The sequence below is a fragment of the Elephantulus edwardii genome, unplaced genomic scaffold (genome assembly GCF_000299155.1).
Source record: "Elephantulus edwardii isolate Elephantulus edwardi_28Jun2011 unplaced genomic scaffold, EleEdw1.0 scaffold00536, whole genome shotgun sequence".
Lineage (NCBI taxonomy): Eukaryota > Metazoa > Chordata > Mammalia > Macroscelidea > Macroscelididae > Elephantulus > Elephantulus edwardii.
Genome location: NW_006400286.1, coordinates 273,730 through 290,228, shown reverse-complemented (window position 1 = coordinate 290,228; position 16,499 = coordinate 273,730). Strand labels below are relative to the sequence as shown.

The 16,499-nt window shown below is 40.2% G+C and overlaps 1 protein-coding gene across 1 annotated transcript in view; it reads left to right on the top strand.

Annotated features, from left to right (window-relative positions):
• Window positions 1-16,499, top strand: part of LOC102853882 (coiled-coil domain-containing protein 93-like) — a 298,740-nt gene that overhangs the window by 124,813 nt on the left and 157,428 nt on the right. The window contains exon 7 of the mRNA XM_006903207.1: window positions 9,579-9,679. Coding sequence (XP_006903269.1) covers window positions 9,579-9,679 — 101 coding nt within the window. The remainder of the gene's footprint in view (window positions 1-9,578; window positions 9,680-16,499) is intronic.

Genomic DNA, 16,499 nt, shown 5'->3' with positions numbered 1-16,499 from the left:
TGAACCATGCAGTGTTCCCTTGCTCTGTTCTGACAACTGCCTCCTGGTCCAAGTATAAGTTTCGCATTAGAACGATCAAGTGTTCTGGGATTCACATTCTTCTCAGAGTCAGCCATAAGTTTGTTATGATCTACACAGTCAAATGCCTTTGCATAGTCAATACCTAATCATATATTCCTTGAAACAATTTTCTCCCTCATCTGTTTCAGTGCAGTATACATTATTCCTCCCCTCCTTCTCTGTCTTTCCTCAACCCCAGTGTCAGTCCCGTTTTACAACATTGGGCCTATGCAATATTTGTCCTTTTGTGACTGACATATTTCACTCAGCCTCTTGTCCTCCAGGGTCATCCTTCTGCATAATCTTTAATGAGTTCCTTGTTTTTCAGTGCTGTATAGTATTCCACTATGTGAATATACCACAGTTCCTCTATACATTCATTCGTTGTTGGGCACTTGGGTTGTTTCCAGCTCTTTGTTATTGCGAACAAAGCCCCAATAAACATATGTTTACATATATCTGCTTGGGTGGCGGTTATGGTTTCTTTTAGGGCAAATTCCCAGTAGTAGAATTGCCGGGTCAACTGCTATTTCTGTTTACAACTTTTTGAGAAAGTGCCATACAGCCTTCCATAGTGGTTGCACCATTTTACACTCCCACCAACAGTGAATAAGAGTTCCAGTTTCTCCAACCTTGCCAGCATTTGATGTTTGCTGTTCTGTTAAATTTTGCTGTTCTTTTTCTTTTTTTTAAATTTTTAAAAATTTTATTATTTTTTTATGTATGTACCGTCAAATCTGATCTGACTGGTACAGGAGGAAATTTTTCCTCCTTCTCCAGCAGAGCATCTGGTGGATTCAGTCCGTGTGCCTCTGGGATTACAGTGCAGCTTCTTGTCACTAGGCCACCAGAGCTCCCTAAATTTTGCTATTCTTACTGGGGTAAGATGGTATCTCATAGTTGTTTTGATTTGCATCTCTCTTAGAGCTAGGGATTTTGAAAATTTCTTCATGTGCTTGTTTGCCATCTGGATGTCTTCTTTGGTGAGGACTAAAACCAAGGGCTATAACTTTCATTAAAGAAAAGTTTGGAAGCCTAATCCACAACATAAAATGTCCTCCAAGCATCCTGGAAAATCTATAACCAGGAGAGGATAAAATAGATGCATGGGACCTTCTAAGAATCTATGCTCATCCAAAAACTTCTCCAACAGGATAAAAAGGGAAGCCACAGATTAAGGGGGGAAAAATTTGGTAATGACATGTCAGATAAGAGACTTACCTCTAGAATTTATAAAATACTCCAGCACCACAACAAGATAAAGGTGAAAAAGTGAAAAAGACACTTCAGTTGCTTTTCTTGTTTCTGTCACATTGATTGCAGCTTTTGTTCTTATGCTTTCCTTTATTCTAGAGGCTGTGGGGTTAGACTGTTCTTTTTTTATTTGATGAAGGTGTTGATTTAGATCATTAATTTAACTTCTTTGGTTTTTTTATGTGTTTATTTATTGCTATGAACTGTCCCCGAGGTTCACCTTAGCTGCATCCCCAAGGTTTTGGTATGTTGCATTTTCATTATCATTTGTTTTGAGAATCTTTTTAGACATATACTTTATTTTTTCTATAACCCAATCATCTTCTAGGAGGGTGTTATTTAGCTTCTACATGTTTAGTTTTATAAGCTTTATCCTCTTAAGGTTAATTTCTAGTTGTATTGCATTGTAGTCTGTAAATATACTTTGTCTTATTTCAGTGTTTTGGTTTGTTGGTTTTTTTTAATTTCTTGAGGCTTGCTTTGTGCCCTAATATGTGATCAGTTCTGGAGAATGTACAGTGTGCACTTGATAATAATGTGAATTGAGTTTCAGTTGGGTGCAGTACCCTGAAAACATTGATAAGGTCAAGTTGGCTGAATGTATAGTTTAGATTTTCTGCATCTTTGTTAAGCTTCTTTTACCTTGACCTATCTGTTGGTGAGAGTGGCATGTTGAAGTCACCTATCACTATTGTGGTGCTATTTCTTTCTTCAGCTCTGTGAACCAAGTTTTATGTATGTTGCAAGTCTATTATTTGGTGCATAGATGTTGACCAAGTTTATGTCTTCTTGATCTACTGTACCTTTAATCATTATAGTGACCTTCTTTTATGGTGGTTTTTATCTTGAAGTTTATTTTATTAGAGATTATTATTGTCACTCCTATTGTGTGGGTTCTGTTTGCTTGGTATATTTTTTTTCTCAGCCTTTGATTTTGAGTCCATCTTTCTCTTAGTTTCTTAGATGTGTCTCTTGTACAAGACATATTGATGGACTTTGTTTTTTTTATCCATCTGTTACTTTTTTTCTCATAATTGGTGCCTTCAGACCATTCATATTAAGTGTCATTATTGACAGCCGAATTTTATCCTTGCCATTTTGCTGCGTTTTTTGTTATTTCTGGTTACTATGATTCATCTGTATTGGATTTCACCTGATGGTATGCATAGGAATCAGATCGATTACATCTGTGGAAAAAACTGCTGGAAAAGCTCAATATTAGTTGTGAAGGGTAGGCCAGGAGCTGATTGTGGAACAGACCACCAACTACTCATATGCAAATTCAAGCTGAAGCTGAGGAAAATTAACCCAAATCCACGGGAACCAGTATATGACTTTTGAGTCTGTCCCACCTGAATTTCAGAACCATCTCAGGAACAGGTCTGAGGACTTGAACACTAAGGAGCAAAGACCAGATGAGTTGGGGAGGATATCAAGGATATCATCCAGGAAGAGTGCAAACGGTCATTGCAAATACGGAAGAGGAAAAGAAGACCAAAATGGATTTCAGAAGAGACTCTGAAAATTGCACTGGAGTGCAGAGAAGCCAAAGCACAAGGAAGAACTCAAGATACTAAGGAGTTGAATAGAAGATTTCAAAAGGCAGCATGGGATGACAAAGTAAAATATTACAATGAAATGTTCAAGGAGTTGGAGTCAGAAAATCAAAAGGGCCGAACTCACTCAGCATTTTTAAGCTCAAGGAACTGAAGAACAAATTCAAACCTCGAGTTGCAATAATCAAGGATGCTTTAGGCAGAATATTAAATGATCTAGGAAATATTAAAAGAAGATGGAAAGAATATACTGAATCACTGTATCGAAAGGAATTGGCAGACACAGAAGAATTTCATGAAACAACATATGAGCAAGAGCCTGTGGTGATGAAAGTAGTAGTTCAGGCTGCTTTGAAGGAAATGGCAAAAAATAAGGCCCCAGGAATAGATGGTATACCAATTGACATATTTCAGCTAACAGATGCTGCCCTGGACGTGCTCACCAAGTTGTGCCAATAAATCTGGAGAACAACCACTTGGCCAGCTGACTGGAAGAGATCTATATTTGTTCCAATCCCAAAGAAGGGTGACCCAACAGAGTGTGGAAACTACAGAACAATATCATTGATTTCACATGCAAGCAAGATTCTACTGAAGATTATCCAAAAACGACTTGAACAGAACATCAGCAGAGAACTGCCAAAAGTCCAGGCTGGGTTTAGAAGGGGTCGTGGTACTAGGGATATTGTAGCTGATGTCAGATGGCTCTTAGCTGAAAGCAGAGAATACCAGAAGAATGTCTATCTGTGTTTCATTGATTATGCAAATGTATTTTACTGTGTGGATCATAACAAACTGTGGCTGACTCTGAGAAGAATGGGAATCCCAGAACTCTTGATCATGCTAATGCGAAACCTATACTTGGACCAGGAGGCAGTCGTCACAACAGAACAAGGGAACACTGCGTGGTTCAAAATTGGGAAGGGCATACGCCAGGGATGTGTCCTATCTCCATACCTTTTCAGCCTGCATGCGGAACAGATTATCTGGAAGTCTGGGCTCTGTGAGGAGAAATGTGGGGTCAAGATTGATGGAAGATCATCAACAATCTGCGTTATGCAGATGACACAACCCTGCTTGCTGAAACTGAGGAGGACCTGAAGCACTTGCTGCAGAGGGTCAAGGACTGCAGCCTCTAATATGGATTGAGGCTCAATGTCAAGAAGACAAAGATTCTCACCAATGGGCCAATTGGCAGCATCAGGATGCACAGTGAAGAGACTGAGATTGTTCACAGCTTTAGTTTGCTTGGCTCCACAGTCAATAAATACTCTTGGCACCAGTAGCCAGGAAATTAATAGGCATATTGCCATGGGAAAGTCTGCTTTTAGGGACCTCTCCAAAGTACTGAAGAGCAGTGGTGTCTCCCTGGAGACTTAAGGTGTGTCTGATACAGGCCATGGTCTTTGCAATCACTTGTTATGCATCAGAGAGTTGGACAGTGACTAAGGAGGATAGAAGGAGAATTGACGCCTTTGAGCTGTGGTGCTGGAGAAGAGTTTTGAGAGTACAATGGACTGCTAGGAAAAGAAACAGATTTGTCCTGGAAAGGGTTAAACCGGGTGGCTCCTTGGAGACAAGGGTTCTGAGGCTCCGTCTAACGTACTTTGGACATTTTGTAAAGAGAGACCGGTCCTTGGAGAAGGACATCGTGCTTGGGACAGTGGAGGGATGGCGCGGAAGGGGAAGGCCCTCTATGAGGTGGATTAATTCACTGACTGGGATAATTGGGATGGGAGTGTCAGAGACAGTGCGATTGACACAGGACAGAATAGAGTTTAGGGCTGTTGTACATAGGGTTGCAAGCGACTCGACAGAACTTAACAACAACAACATGATTCATCTACTTTCTTTGGTGTCTCTGCGTGAAGCAGTTCCCATAAAAGGTATTCTAGAACTGGTCTTGTTTTTACAAGTTTCTTCTTTTTCTCCAAAGGATCTAATTTCTCTTTCATATTTGATGGAGAGCTTTGTTGAGTACACTATCTTCAGTTGGCAATTATTTTTTTTTAACTTTTTCTTTATATGCCATTTAAGTTTTTTTTTAAAGTTATTTTCACGTATTTGTTCTCGAGCCATAAGTTTTTGTTTCTTCAGTTTTTCTGGGAGATCTTTTTTTTCTGGGCAACCTCCTCTTCTGGTTTAGGAACAGTCTGTTCCTTTTCAGTATGGATCATCTCATTATGGCAGGGGGAGCTCATATAGGGGTTAATCCCACCATGAGCTCTGTACCTACGGTGGCTCATTTTTGGAGCTTTGTTCGCCTATATATGCTCAATGACCAGAGAATCAACATCAAACCCGTAAGTTCAGTATTACTTTTGGCGTTTTTAAGCATATGCAGCAAAAACTCAGCACTCTGTTTGGGCCACTGACTCTGTGTCCAACCCCACTGTTTGGCCTGGGCGCACCTACACGGTCCCCCGTTGTATCTTCAGAAGGGCACACACTGCTTTTGCAAAGTGACATCTTTCAGATACTTGATGGCTTTCCAGATATGCATACCTTTGATGGCTTGGGCAGTTTCTCGGGTGCTTTTAAAATGGACCTGGAGATTTGAGCCTCTTTATTTGCATGATTTTGTGGGGTTTTCTGGGTCAAGCGAGTAGCACACCAATTTGGGAGATTACCTGCTGCTGCTCACAGGAAAAGCACCATTCCATTATGTTATTTCTTGCCTGGTTTCTGCTAAAAAAATCAGAGTTTAATCTCATTCATTCTCCTTTGTAGTTGACTCTTTGTTTTTCTCATGTCACTTTTAGTATTATTTTATTTTGGAGATTTTAACTATGATACGTCTTGATGTTTTCTTTTTTTGGGGGGGCCTAGTCTATTTGGTGTTCACTGTTCTTTTTGAGTGTGGATTTCCTTGTTCTTCATAATGCCCGGAATTTTCCTGTAGTACCCTTTCCATAATTTTCTCAGTGATTTCCCTGTCCCTCTCCTATTCTGAAATTCTAATCATATATATGTTGTTTCTTTTGATGCCATCCCACATGATTCTCATGTGGGTTTTTGTTGTTTTTATGTCTCATCTCTGATTTTTCTTCTAGTATGTTTCCATTGAGGTTCTCATCTTCTAGCTTGCTGACTCTCTGCTCCCACTGTTCTGTTCTACTTTTTTGTCCTTCCAATGTATTGGATACCAGTTTGATCTTAATGATCTGTATTGCATTTTCTTGCCTTTCTGTTATTTCTAGTACTGTGTTGGCAGTATTCTCTATCTTGTGATGATTTTCTAAGTTCATCTATCTCTTCAATTCTTCCTTCCATTTTTTGCATTTTCTTCCATATTCATGTAAGTTCCTCCTCATCAATATATTTCTTCTGGCTCTGTGTCTCTGGAACATTTTTTCTTTCATCATTTGCACCTTCTTCCATAGCTGTTCAAAGAACTCTTCAGTATATTTTTTTTTTCTGATTTTCCCTCCAGGTTATTCCCTTTATCTGTGGCTTCCATTGTTTCTTGCATCATTTGTACTTTTTTTAAAATTTTTTGTTATTATTGTATTATTTTTACGTGTACCATCAAATCAGATCTGACTGGTACAGGAGGAGATTGCCCCCTCCTTCTCCAGCAGAGCATCTGGTGGATTTGAACCGTATACCTCTGGGATTGCACATCATTTGTACTTTTGTTCATAGCTGTTTGAAGGTATCCATATCAACATATATCATCTGCCTTCCTAACTCTGGGGTATTTATTAGGTCTCTGATATTCTCTGGTTGGTTTTGTTGTTGGGGTTGTGTTGTTTGGTTGGTTTGTTTTTTTGTTGGTTTTTTTTTTTTTTTACAGGCTTAGTTTGTGTTTTTCACAGTGTTTGAAGCTACCTATTGCTTTCTTGATATTATGTGAATTTTTTCTTGATAAGTGTTAGGTCATTTCCATTGTGTCTACAGAAGTTATTGTTGGTTCTTGCCTTTATAATGTTACTAGTTAGTTGCCAGGTTAAAATGTGGTACTCACTCTATTGTAAATCCTTTCTGGAAAAATTTGCCTTTTCCTAAAGTTCTTGAGGTTCTCTCTGTTCTGCATTGCAGCCCTGTAGGAATCTTGCCTTGAAGTAGTCCCCTGACATCAACTCTATAGGCCTCCTTCATATATGAAGTGCCTGAGTGGTGTGAGATCAGGTGCTCTACTCAAGCAGTTTCTCATGAACCTTTTCTCATGGCGCTTAATGTCTTCTTTTGTCTCTGGAGTGGCTGGAGATTAGATATCAGAGCTGCTGGTTAAAGCACCATGCATGCAGGTTTTCTCAAGTCAGCCCTCACTTTCTTTCACAAAGAGATACAAAAATCCCTTCCCTCTGTACTAAAATATCTTGTCTTGTTTTGGCCCCTGTGATGTCCCCACAGCTGTGGAGCCAAGGACCCCCAGATGGAGGGACCTTCAGTCCAAGCGACACCTCAGTCCTGCCTCACCAGAAGCAATGGAGAGTGCTTACTCTCTGCACAGAGCCCCCACCTCTCCTGACTTTTTCTCCTGTGACTTGGTGTGCTCCTTTGTCTCTGGTGTGGCGAGCAATCAGATCCCCCCCACCGGGGCCACCTGTATGCAGAGTCTCACGGGTCAGCCCTTGTCACTGTCTGTTCGCCGGCCACTAAACAGCAGTGTCCTGATGGGGGTAAGCACAATGGAGATACACCACTCCAGAAGAGGATCAGAGAATCAGTCCAGCTCAATTTTATTGGATACTGCAGTGTGTATATATATATATATATATATATATATATACACACACACACACACATACATACATACATACATACATACATACATATGAACAAGTTAACAGGAAGACAGAATAGGGTGGGCTTATAGACATGGGGCATATGGATTGGATAGGAGAACCTCAGCCTTGTGTGGACCACTCGCAGCTCAACAGATGTGGCAGCCGTCTTCCTAGGTGGCGAGCTTTCTTAATCCAGTACAGCCAAACAGGAGAGCTTTCTCTACCCCGTATTAAAGGCTGTTGGGAGGCTTGCACTTATCTGGAGCTTAGGCGATCTCTCCTGGCCAAAAACCCTCCCTGCCTCCCCAAAATTCCCCAAAAAGCCCTGTGTTGCAGGGAGCCAAGAAAATGCTTTCCTCTTTGCGAAGTTCTGCACACTAAAGTCTCTTGTCCTGTTTGGCCCCTGGGATGGCCCCGCAGATGTGGAGGAAAGGACCCCCAGATGGTGGTACCTAAAGCCCCAGGGACTCCTCAGCCCTGTCTCCCCACAAGCAGTGGGCAGTGCTCACACTTGGCACAGAGTCCCCACCTCTCCTGACCTTTTCTCCTGTGGTTTGGTGTGCTCCTTTGCCTGTAGTATGACAGGAGATCAGACCTCCTCCTGGACTGCCTATATGCAAAGACTCATGGGTCAGCCCTGTGTTGCAGGGGGGGCCAAGAAAATTGTTTACTCTACTTGAAGTTCTGTACACTAAAGTCTTTTGTCCTGTTTGATCCCCCGGGATGGCCCCACGGCTGTGCTGGCAAGAACCCCCAGATTGAGGGGCCTACAGCTCTAGGGATACCTCAGCTCTGTCTCCCCTGCTGTTTTATTGACATTGTGGGAAGTTTTTCTTGATAAGTGTTAGGCCGTATGTATTGTGTCTGGGTAAGTTGTTGCTAGTTCTTACCATTATGATTGTGTTGTTTAGTTGACAGCTTAAAATATTCAGTTGTTGGGTAAGCCACTCATTCTGTTGAAGTTCCTTTCTGAAATTGCCTTTCTTAAAGTTCTTCAGGTTTCTCTGGTCTGCCCTGCAGCCTTCAGGAATCTCACCTTAAGGCAATTCTCTCTCCCAAACTCTATTGTCCTCCTCCATCTGTGGAGAGACTAAGTGGTGTGAGACCATATTCTCCACTCAAGTAGTTTCTGTCCATGGGGGTTAAAGTCAGCTATCTTTTTTGCAGCTCAAAATGCCAGCTGAGAAAACTGAGATCATCTTTCCCCCACTTGTAGCTTTCTGCCCCAAACTCCCTTATCCTGTTTGACACCTGGGATGGCTCCCTAGCTGCGGAGGCCAGGATTCTCAAATGGAGGGACCTTTCCCCATTGAAGTTTTATTCTACAGACATTTATTGATTCCAACATGGACTTATGAAATTGTAGTAAGCGCTTTGAAAAAAAGACATCATACTGGGGAAAGTAAGAGTAAATGGAAGAGAGGCCCTCAAAAAGATAGATTGACACTATGACTGATGGTTCCATCCTGTCAGAGATCATTGGATGGTTCAGGATAGGACACAGCTCAGATCTGTTCATAGGGTTGCTGTAAGTCGTCATCGCAGCAATACTTAACACAGACATAATATGTTTATCCAACAAACACTGACAGCATAAGCTTGCTGAGTAGAGGGAAAATTTATATTATTTGTGTTTCGTTTGAATTTTTAAGTGATTATGTATTGGTTTATAATATTAAAATTTAAGATGAAAAGATCCTCATATAGTATATACTTTCCTGTTTATGGAAAGGAGGGCACATAGTCACTTTTCTCAGATCTCCAGAGGATGAGGTCATCATTTTCTCCTTGCCTTTGTACACCTTGCCTCTTTGTTAGAGTAGACCCTGTGTGCCCTCACTCCTCCTACAACAACTGAGAGAGATGCCTTGGACATGATGAGAAAAGACTTGCTCCAACTAACTGATGCTTCACCAGTCTGTCCATTAGGAGAGCTTCTTTACATGTGCTAAGTTATGTTTTATCCGTTTCTTAGAATGTATACAGACCCTGTCGAAAATACAGACGTCAGCAGAGAGCAGAGGAAGTGCTCGACGAAGATACTCGAGTCCATGCTACACTTCTGGAATATGGCAGGTAATGAATGAGACTTGGTCTGTTTGTTGATGTGATGAAATAATTTCAAAATAAAGCAGATTAGATTGTTTTATTGACTATCTTGGTTGACTTTCACCTGATTCAGTTTACCCTGGGACCTAGAGATTTCTAGCATCAGATTTTTATCTAGTATAGAATAACTGAAATTATTTTGGGTAGCTTCCTGACTATGGAGCAGCCTGGCTTTTACATTCCTCTCTGGAACTGTGTGTATAACTCTGTCCCTATTTCTTCCTGCCTTTGGGAATTGGGGTAATAGGGTCATTAGAGCTTGTGGACTGGCCACCTTTTATGCCCCTATGTTTGATAAAATTTTTCCGTTGTTGTTATATGCCAGCAAATTAACTATGACTTAGTGCTTCCCTGTGAACAGGGGATCTGAATGTTGCCCTATTCTGTGCCATTCTTACCATCTCTGATGTACTTGAACCCATTGTTACAGTCTCTGTGTCAGTCCATCTTGTTGAGGGTCATCCTCTCTTTCACATGCCTTTCCAAGCATGATTGATGTTCTGTTCCTATAACTGACATCTTTTTTTTTTTTTTTTTTTTTAATTTTTGTGTGCGTGTACCGTCAAATCAGATCTGACTGGTACTGGAGGAGATTGCCCCTCCTTCCCCGGCAGAGCATCTGGTGGATTCGAACCGTGCACCTCTGGGATTGTAGTTGCACTTTCTTGCCACTAGGCCACCAGAGCTCCCCATAACTGACATCTTCTATAACACACCCAAATATAAGAGATGAAGCTTCATCATTCTTGCATCCAAGAGCACCCTGATTGCAGTTTCTCCAAGACATATTTGTTTGTTTGGCAGTCCATGGGATATTTGGTACTCATGTCAAATACAATAACTCAAAAGGCATTGATTCTTCCTCTGTAATCTTTATGCATTATCCAGCTCCCAGATATATATCAAGTACTTAAAAAGACCATGGCTTGGATCAGTAACATCTTAGACTTTGAAATGAATAGAGTTGAAATGATGTGTTAAAGTAATTTTTGTTTCTTTGAAGATTGTCCTGACAAGAAAAATGAAGTCCGGAGTAGTTTTCTCACTTGAAGAAATATCTCTGCCTTTTAAAAATACAATTCTTATTTTAATATTCCTAGTTGTTAGGAGAGGGAGCTCTAGTGGCTGAGTAGTAATGAGTTGTGCTGCCAACCCAAAGGCACATGGTTCAAATCTCCCAGCTGCTCTGTGGCAGAAAAATAGGCATTCTCCTCCCGTGGGATTTACTGCCTCTGAAAACCTGCTGGAAGGTCAATCTTGAATTGGTTTGGACATGACAGTATACAACAACAGTTGTTAGAAGATTCTATTCCTTGGAGAAGGACATTAAGCTTGGAAAGGTAGAGGGTCAACAAATGAGAAAACAACCCTCAGTCAGGTGGAGTGACACAATGACTTTAATAATGGCTTCAAGTGTGGCAGAGATGATGAGAATGGCACAGGATAGGACAGGGTTCAGATATGTTGTTACTAGGCTCTCTATGGGTTATACTAACAATAACAAGTTTTTACTTTGAAAACTTAAGAACTTTGATAAATGTCAATAGTTGTAGAGAGGCTGCAGGCCTTTTTTTATTCTTAGGGTTCCTATGAGTCATGCTCTACTCAAAGGCAATCAACAACAACAACTTTAAAAATGTTTTTTAAAGCTCTCCTTTTCCCCCGCTGAATATTTTAGTTGACTCTGGGTTTTCACCTTTGTGTCCCGCAGTTCCTCTTTAGGGGTACTGAGCTGCCTTTGTGTGTTTTCAGAGTGGTTTACTTATGCTACTTTACCTCATTTCCCCCTATTCCTGGGTGGCTGGAACTGACAGCACTACCAGTAGAATCTACCAAAGTGAGCACCTTTCTCCAGAGAAAACCAGGAGGAAATTGATTAGGCTTGCTTACTTCAACTTAAAATTGAAATTATAACTGCCTTTTTTTTTTTAAGGGGCTGTTTGGGTCAAGTTCTTACTTCCTAATAGCAAATACTAACCCATTTGAAAACAAGTCACCTGCTACAATAGAGGAAGTATTAGACATAGGAAGAGTATGTGAAATAATGTGACTAACTGTGCCATGAACAGCAGCCACCAGTACCAGGAGGCCAGAAGAATGGGATAGTGCCTGGCTGCCATCACTGAATATTTTAATACAAAAGTCTGTAGAAGAATCTTCATCAGATTTGGGGAAATACATAATGGACTTTCAAACTCATAGATTCTAGATTTCTGGAGAGATGGAGTGTGAATAAATCTCTGAAACTATTGACCTAAATTAATCTTTCAAACTTAATTTAAAAAAATGCCCCAAATCAGACCAAAACCCAAAACCACATCCCAAAATTTTAATCATCATAAAATAAGGTAATAGATTTGAATAACTAGTAAGAGAATAAGTCAGTTTAAAAAGTCTGCCTTGAGTATTACTGTCTTTTAAGAACTATCTATATGAGATAAAATTGAAATAGCAATTAGAAAGATTAGATAGAAACCTTTAACATAAACACTTTGTTTATGTTAATAACTCAGAAAAGTAGGATGAGATGGTTGTACAACTCAAAGAATGCCATTAATGTCTCTAAATTGTACATGTAGGTAGCTCTGGTGGCCTAGTAGGTAGAGAGTTGCCCTACTTATCCAAAAACAGGCAATTCAAATCGACCAGTTGCTTGGAGGGAGGAAGATAGGTGAGCATTAGCATTCCATATGATTACAGGCTCAAGGAACCACAACAACAGCACTACCAGGGATACTAAAAAAAGACTTCTCCTGTCAGTGGTTTCTGGCTCATAGTAGCCCTCCATTAAGTTTCCAGGGTTGTAAATTATAACTACAGGAGACTGCCTGTCTTTCTTCCTCAGAATGCCTGGTTCATTCAAACGGCTAGAAGGTTAGCACTGAAATTTTCTGTGGACTGTGTCATAAATCACATGCTTCTCTTTCTGTCCTCAGGACTGATTGGTACAGATATAGGCAGTAAGTAGTCTGACTTGGCTTTCTTTAAAGAAAGGAGCATGGCATTAGTTTTGTTTTGACTCTTCCCTTAAGATTTAAAATGTGAGAAAGCAAAGTGTCTGAACACTAATCCTAGAGTACGCATTTGTTTTGTTTTGTTGGGTTTCCTTTTTCCTTTTTATAGGAAGAATTATTTTTTTGTTTTCTTTCTTTTGGGGAGATATAAGAAAAAAATTAGCTTGTTTAGCTCTTCTGCTTTTTGAGAATAATAATCATAGCATCTACTGTGATTCAGGAAAGTTAAAAATAACTTTCGCTATGATCAATTATTTACATGTAAGTTCAGATTGAGGCTGAAGAAAATGAAAATAAGTCCACAGGAACCAAAATAGGATTTTGAGTCAATTCCATCTGAATCTCAAGAACATCTTAAGAATAGGTTTGAGACACTGAACACCAATGATAGAAGACGAAATGAGTTGTGGGATAATATCAAGGACATCATCCATGAAGAAGCTTTAAAAGGTCATTACAAAAACGGCAGAAATGGAGGTTAAAAGAGACTCTAAAGACTGCACTGGACCTTCGAGAAGCCAAAACAAAAGGAAAGTGAGAGAACTGAACATATTTCAAAGGGCAGCTCAGGAAGACAAAGCAAACTATTTTAATGGAACATGAGGAGAGCTGCAATTGGAGAATAAAAAGGGTCGAACTCACTTTGTATTTCTCAAGCTTAAAAAACTGAAAAATAAATTTAAGTCTCTTGACACAGTATTGAAATATGTTGTGGGCATATGTTGAATGACCCAAAAAGCATCAAAAGAAGTTGGAGGGAATGCATGGAATCATCATACCAGAAAGGATTGATGCTGAAAAATGTAATGAATGAAGAAGTAGAAGCTGCATTGAAGGCATTGGTAAAAATAAGGCCCCAGGAATCAATGGGATGCCAATTGACCTGTTTCAATTAGTATTATTAATTATGTTATTAATATATTGATATGCAGCCTTGGATGCGACATCAGTCTCTGCCAAGAAATTGGGACGACAGCTATCTGGCCAACAGATTGGAAGAGGTACATATTTGTTCCCATTCCCAAGAAAGGCGATCCAACTGAATGTGAAAACTATCAAACAATATCGTTAATATCACATGCAAGCAAAATACTGCTGAAGATCATTCAAAACTGGATAGGATAGTACATAGATAGGGAATTACCAGAAGTTCAAGCATGATTTAGAAGAGATTGTGGTGCCAGGGATATCACTGTTGATGTCAGATGGATCCTGACTGAAAGTAAAGAATACCAGTAGAATGTGTATTTATGCTTTAATGATTGTGCAAAGGCATTTGACCATGTGGATCATAGCAAGTTGTGGCTGACATTGAGAACAAAGGGAATCCCAGAGCACTTGATTGTGCTCATGCGGAACCTATACCTGGACCAGGAGGCTGTTGTGCAAACCAGAGCAGGGGAGCACTGCATGGTTTAAAATTGAGAAGGGAGTATGTGAGGGTTCTCCACACATATTCAGTCTGTATTTTGAGATAAATATCTGAGAAGCTGGACTCTATGAAGAGGAGTGTGGGATCAGGATTGGAGGGAGACTAATCAATAACTTGGGTTATGCAGATGAGACAACCAAGAAAACAAAGATTCTTACCACTGGATCAGGAGGTAGCATCATGTTGGATGGAGAGGAGATTGAATCTGTCAATAGCTTACTCTTGAGTGGATCCAGAAGTAACACCCTTGGTACCAGCAGTCAGGAAATAAGGAGATTTATTCCACTGGGAAATCATCAGTTAGGAACCTCTCCAAATTATTGAGGTGTAATAATGTCAGTTTGAGGACTAATATTTTGATTACTTGCCATGCATCTGAGAGCTGGACAGTGAATAAATATGACAGAAAAAGAATTGACGCCTTTGAGCTGTGGTGTTGGAGAAGAACACAAAACATCCCATGAATGGCCAAAAGAACGAACAGATATGTCTTGGAGAAGGTGCAGCCAGAGTATTCTTTGGAGGCAGGAATGATAAGACTTCGCCTTACATAGGAGGGCTGTTCTTTGTAAAAAGACATGCTGGGAAGGGGTGGGGGGTCAATGAAGGAGAGGAAGGCCCTAAACTAGGTGGATTAACTTGATAACTGCTGCAATGGGCTTTTGTGTGTCAGGAAGTGTAAGGATAGAACAAGGTTCAGATCTTTTGTTTATTGAGTCACTATGAGTCGTACTTGACTCAGTGACACCTAACAACAACAACAAAATGGTCACATGGAGTTTGAGCTATAACAACAGTTTCTGTTTTTGTGTAGAGGTCCACTAATCAGCAGAACCCATGGTGCCATCTGGCTTTAAGGTCAGCATCCAGCATCTTTCCTCCTTTTTGACCTTCAGTTGCTTAAATAAGGCTGTAATTTTAAACTTTGCTGAAGGACTTAATGACTACTAATCTATAAAAGAAAACAACAACAGCAAAATAACCCATGCACAGTAATACCATAGTGGCAGGAAGCTGCACTACAATCCCAGAAGCCACACTGTTCAAATCTACCAGGTGCTCCAATGGAAGGATAGGCAGTCTGCTCCTGTGCAGTTAACAGCCTCTGAAAATCCACTGTAGGATTAGCTATGGGTTGGTTCCAACTCAACAGTGCACGAGAAACACACACACACAGAGTGGTGCTTTAAAAACCCAAGAGGATTTATAGTTTTTATTTTAGACTGAAACAAAAGCTTTAAGGAACTGATTTACTGACTTAAACACTTAGCCATGCTCAAACACTGCCTCTGTGGCCAAATGATAGGTTATGTACAGTCTTTTTGTTGCATAAAGCAGTATTTTAAAGTTGGAAGGCTAGATTTTCCCTGTTCCATCCATACTGTTGGGGGTCTTAATTTTGGGTTGCTCCAAAGTCATTTCCTAGATGGTAATTGATATATGATACAACACTTCCAATCACTTAGGCTGCTAACTGAAAAGTCATTAATTTGCTATCTACCAGTGCTTCACATGAGAAAGATAGGTCCATTTTCTCCCTTCAAGATTTACATCTTCAGAGACCCCATGGAGAGTTACCATGACTCTGTATTGACTCAGGGGCAGTGGCTTTATGATGATAAGGCCTATGAAATACCCAGGTTATTTAGCAAATTCTTAATGAACAAAGAACAGTGTTCAAAATCCTTGGTACTTAGTTGTTGTTGTTGTTGTTGTTGTTATGTGCCGTCGAGTCGCCTGCGACTCATAGCGACCCTATATACAACAGCCCTAAACTCCGCTCTGTCCTGTGCCAATCGCACTGTCTCCGACACTCCCATCTCAATTATCCCAATCACCAGTGTCTGCTTACAACTGTTCCTCTTCCTTTGTATTTCCATACTTGAAAACTCAACCTCCTTTTACCGTTTCTGTTATCTAAATGTGTTCTGTGGTACTTAGTACTTTATGTTTTTTGTGGGTTTTTTGTTTTGTTTTTTAGGACTTTTATGTTTTTATTTCTGTTTCTTCCAGATTCTAGAGCATTAAATATATTTAATTGTGTCAAATGCGATAACGGTTACCCATGGTGGACAGTGTTTGGTGGTACTCCCCGATTAAAACAAGCTTGGAAGCAGGAGTGGCATCCACTTCCATAATAGCTTGCCTCCGGAAACCCTGTGAACCTGGAGAAAGAACGAAAGTCACACAGGTGTTGAGGACTTTCGTTCATAGGGTCGCTATGAGTCATCTACGACTCGACGGCACTTAACAACAACAACAACAACATCTGAAGCAGTTATTTTTATTTATTTATTTATTTTTAGCAGTTATTTTTTTAAGGCTACTTAGTTTTCTAGAA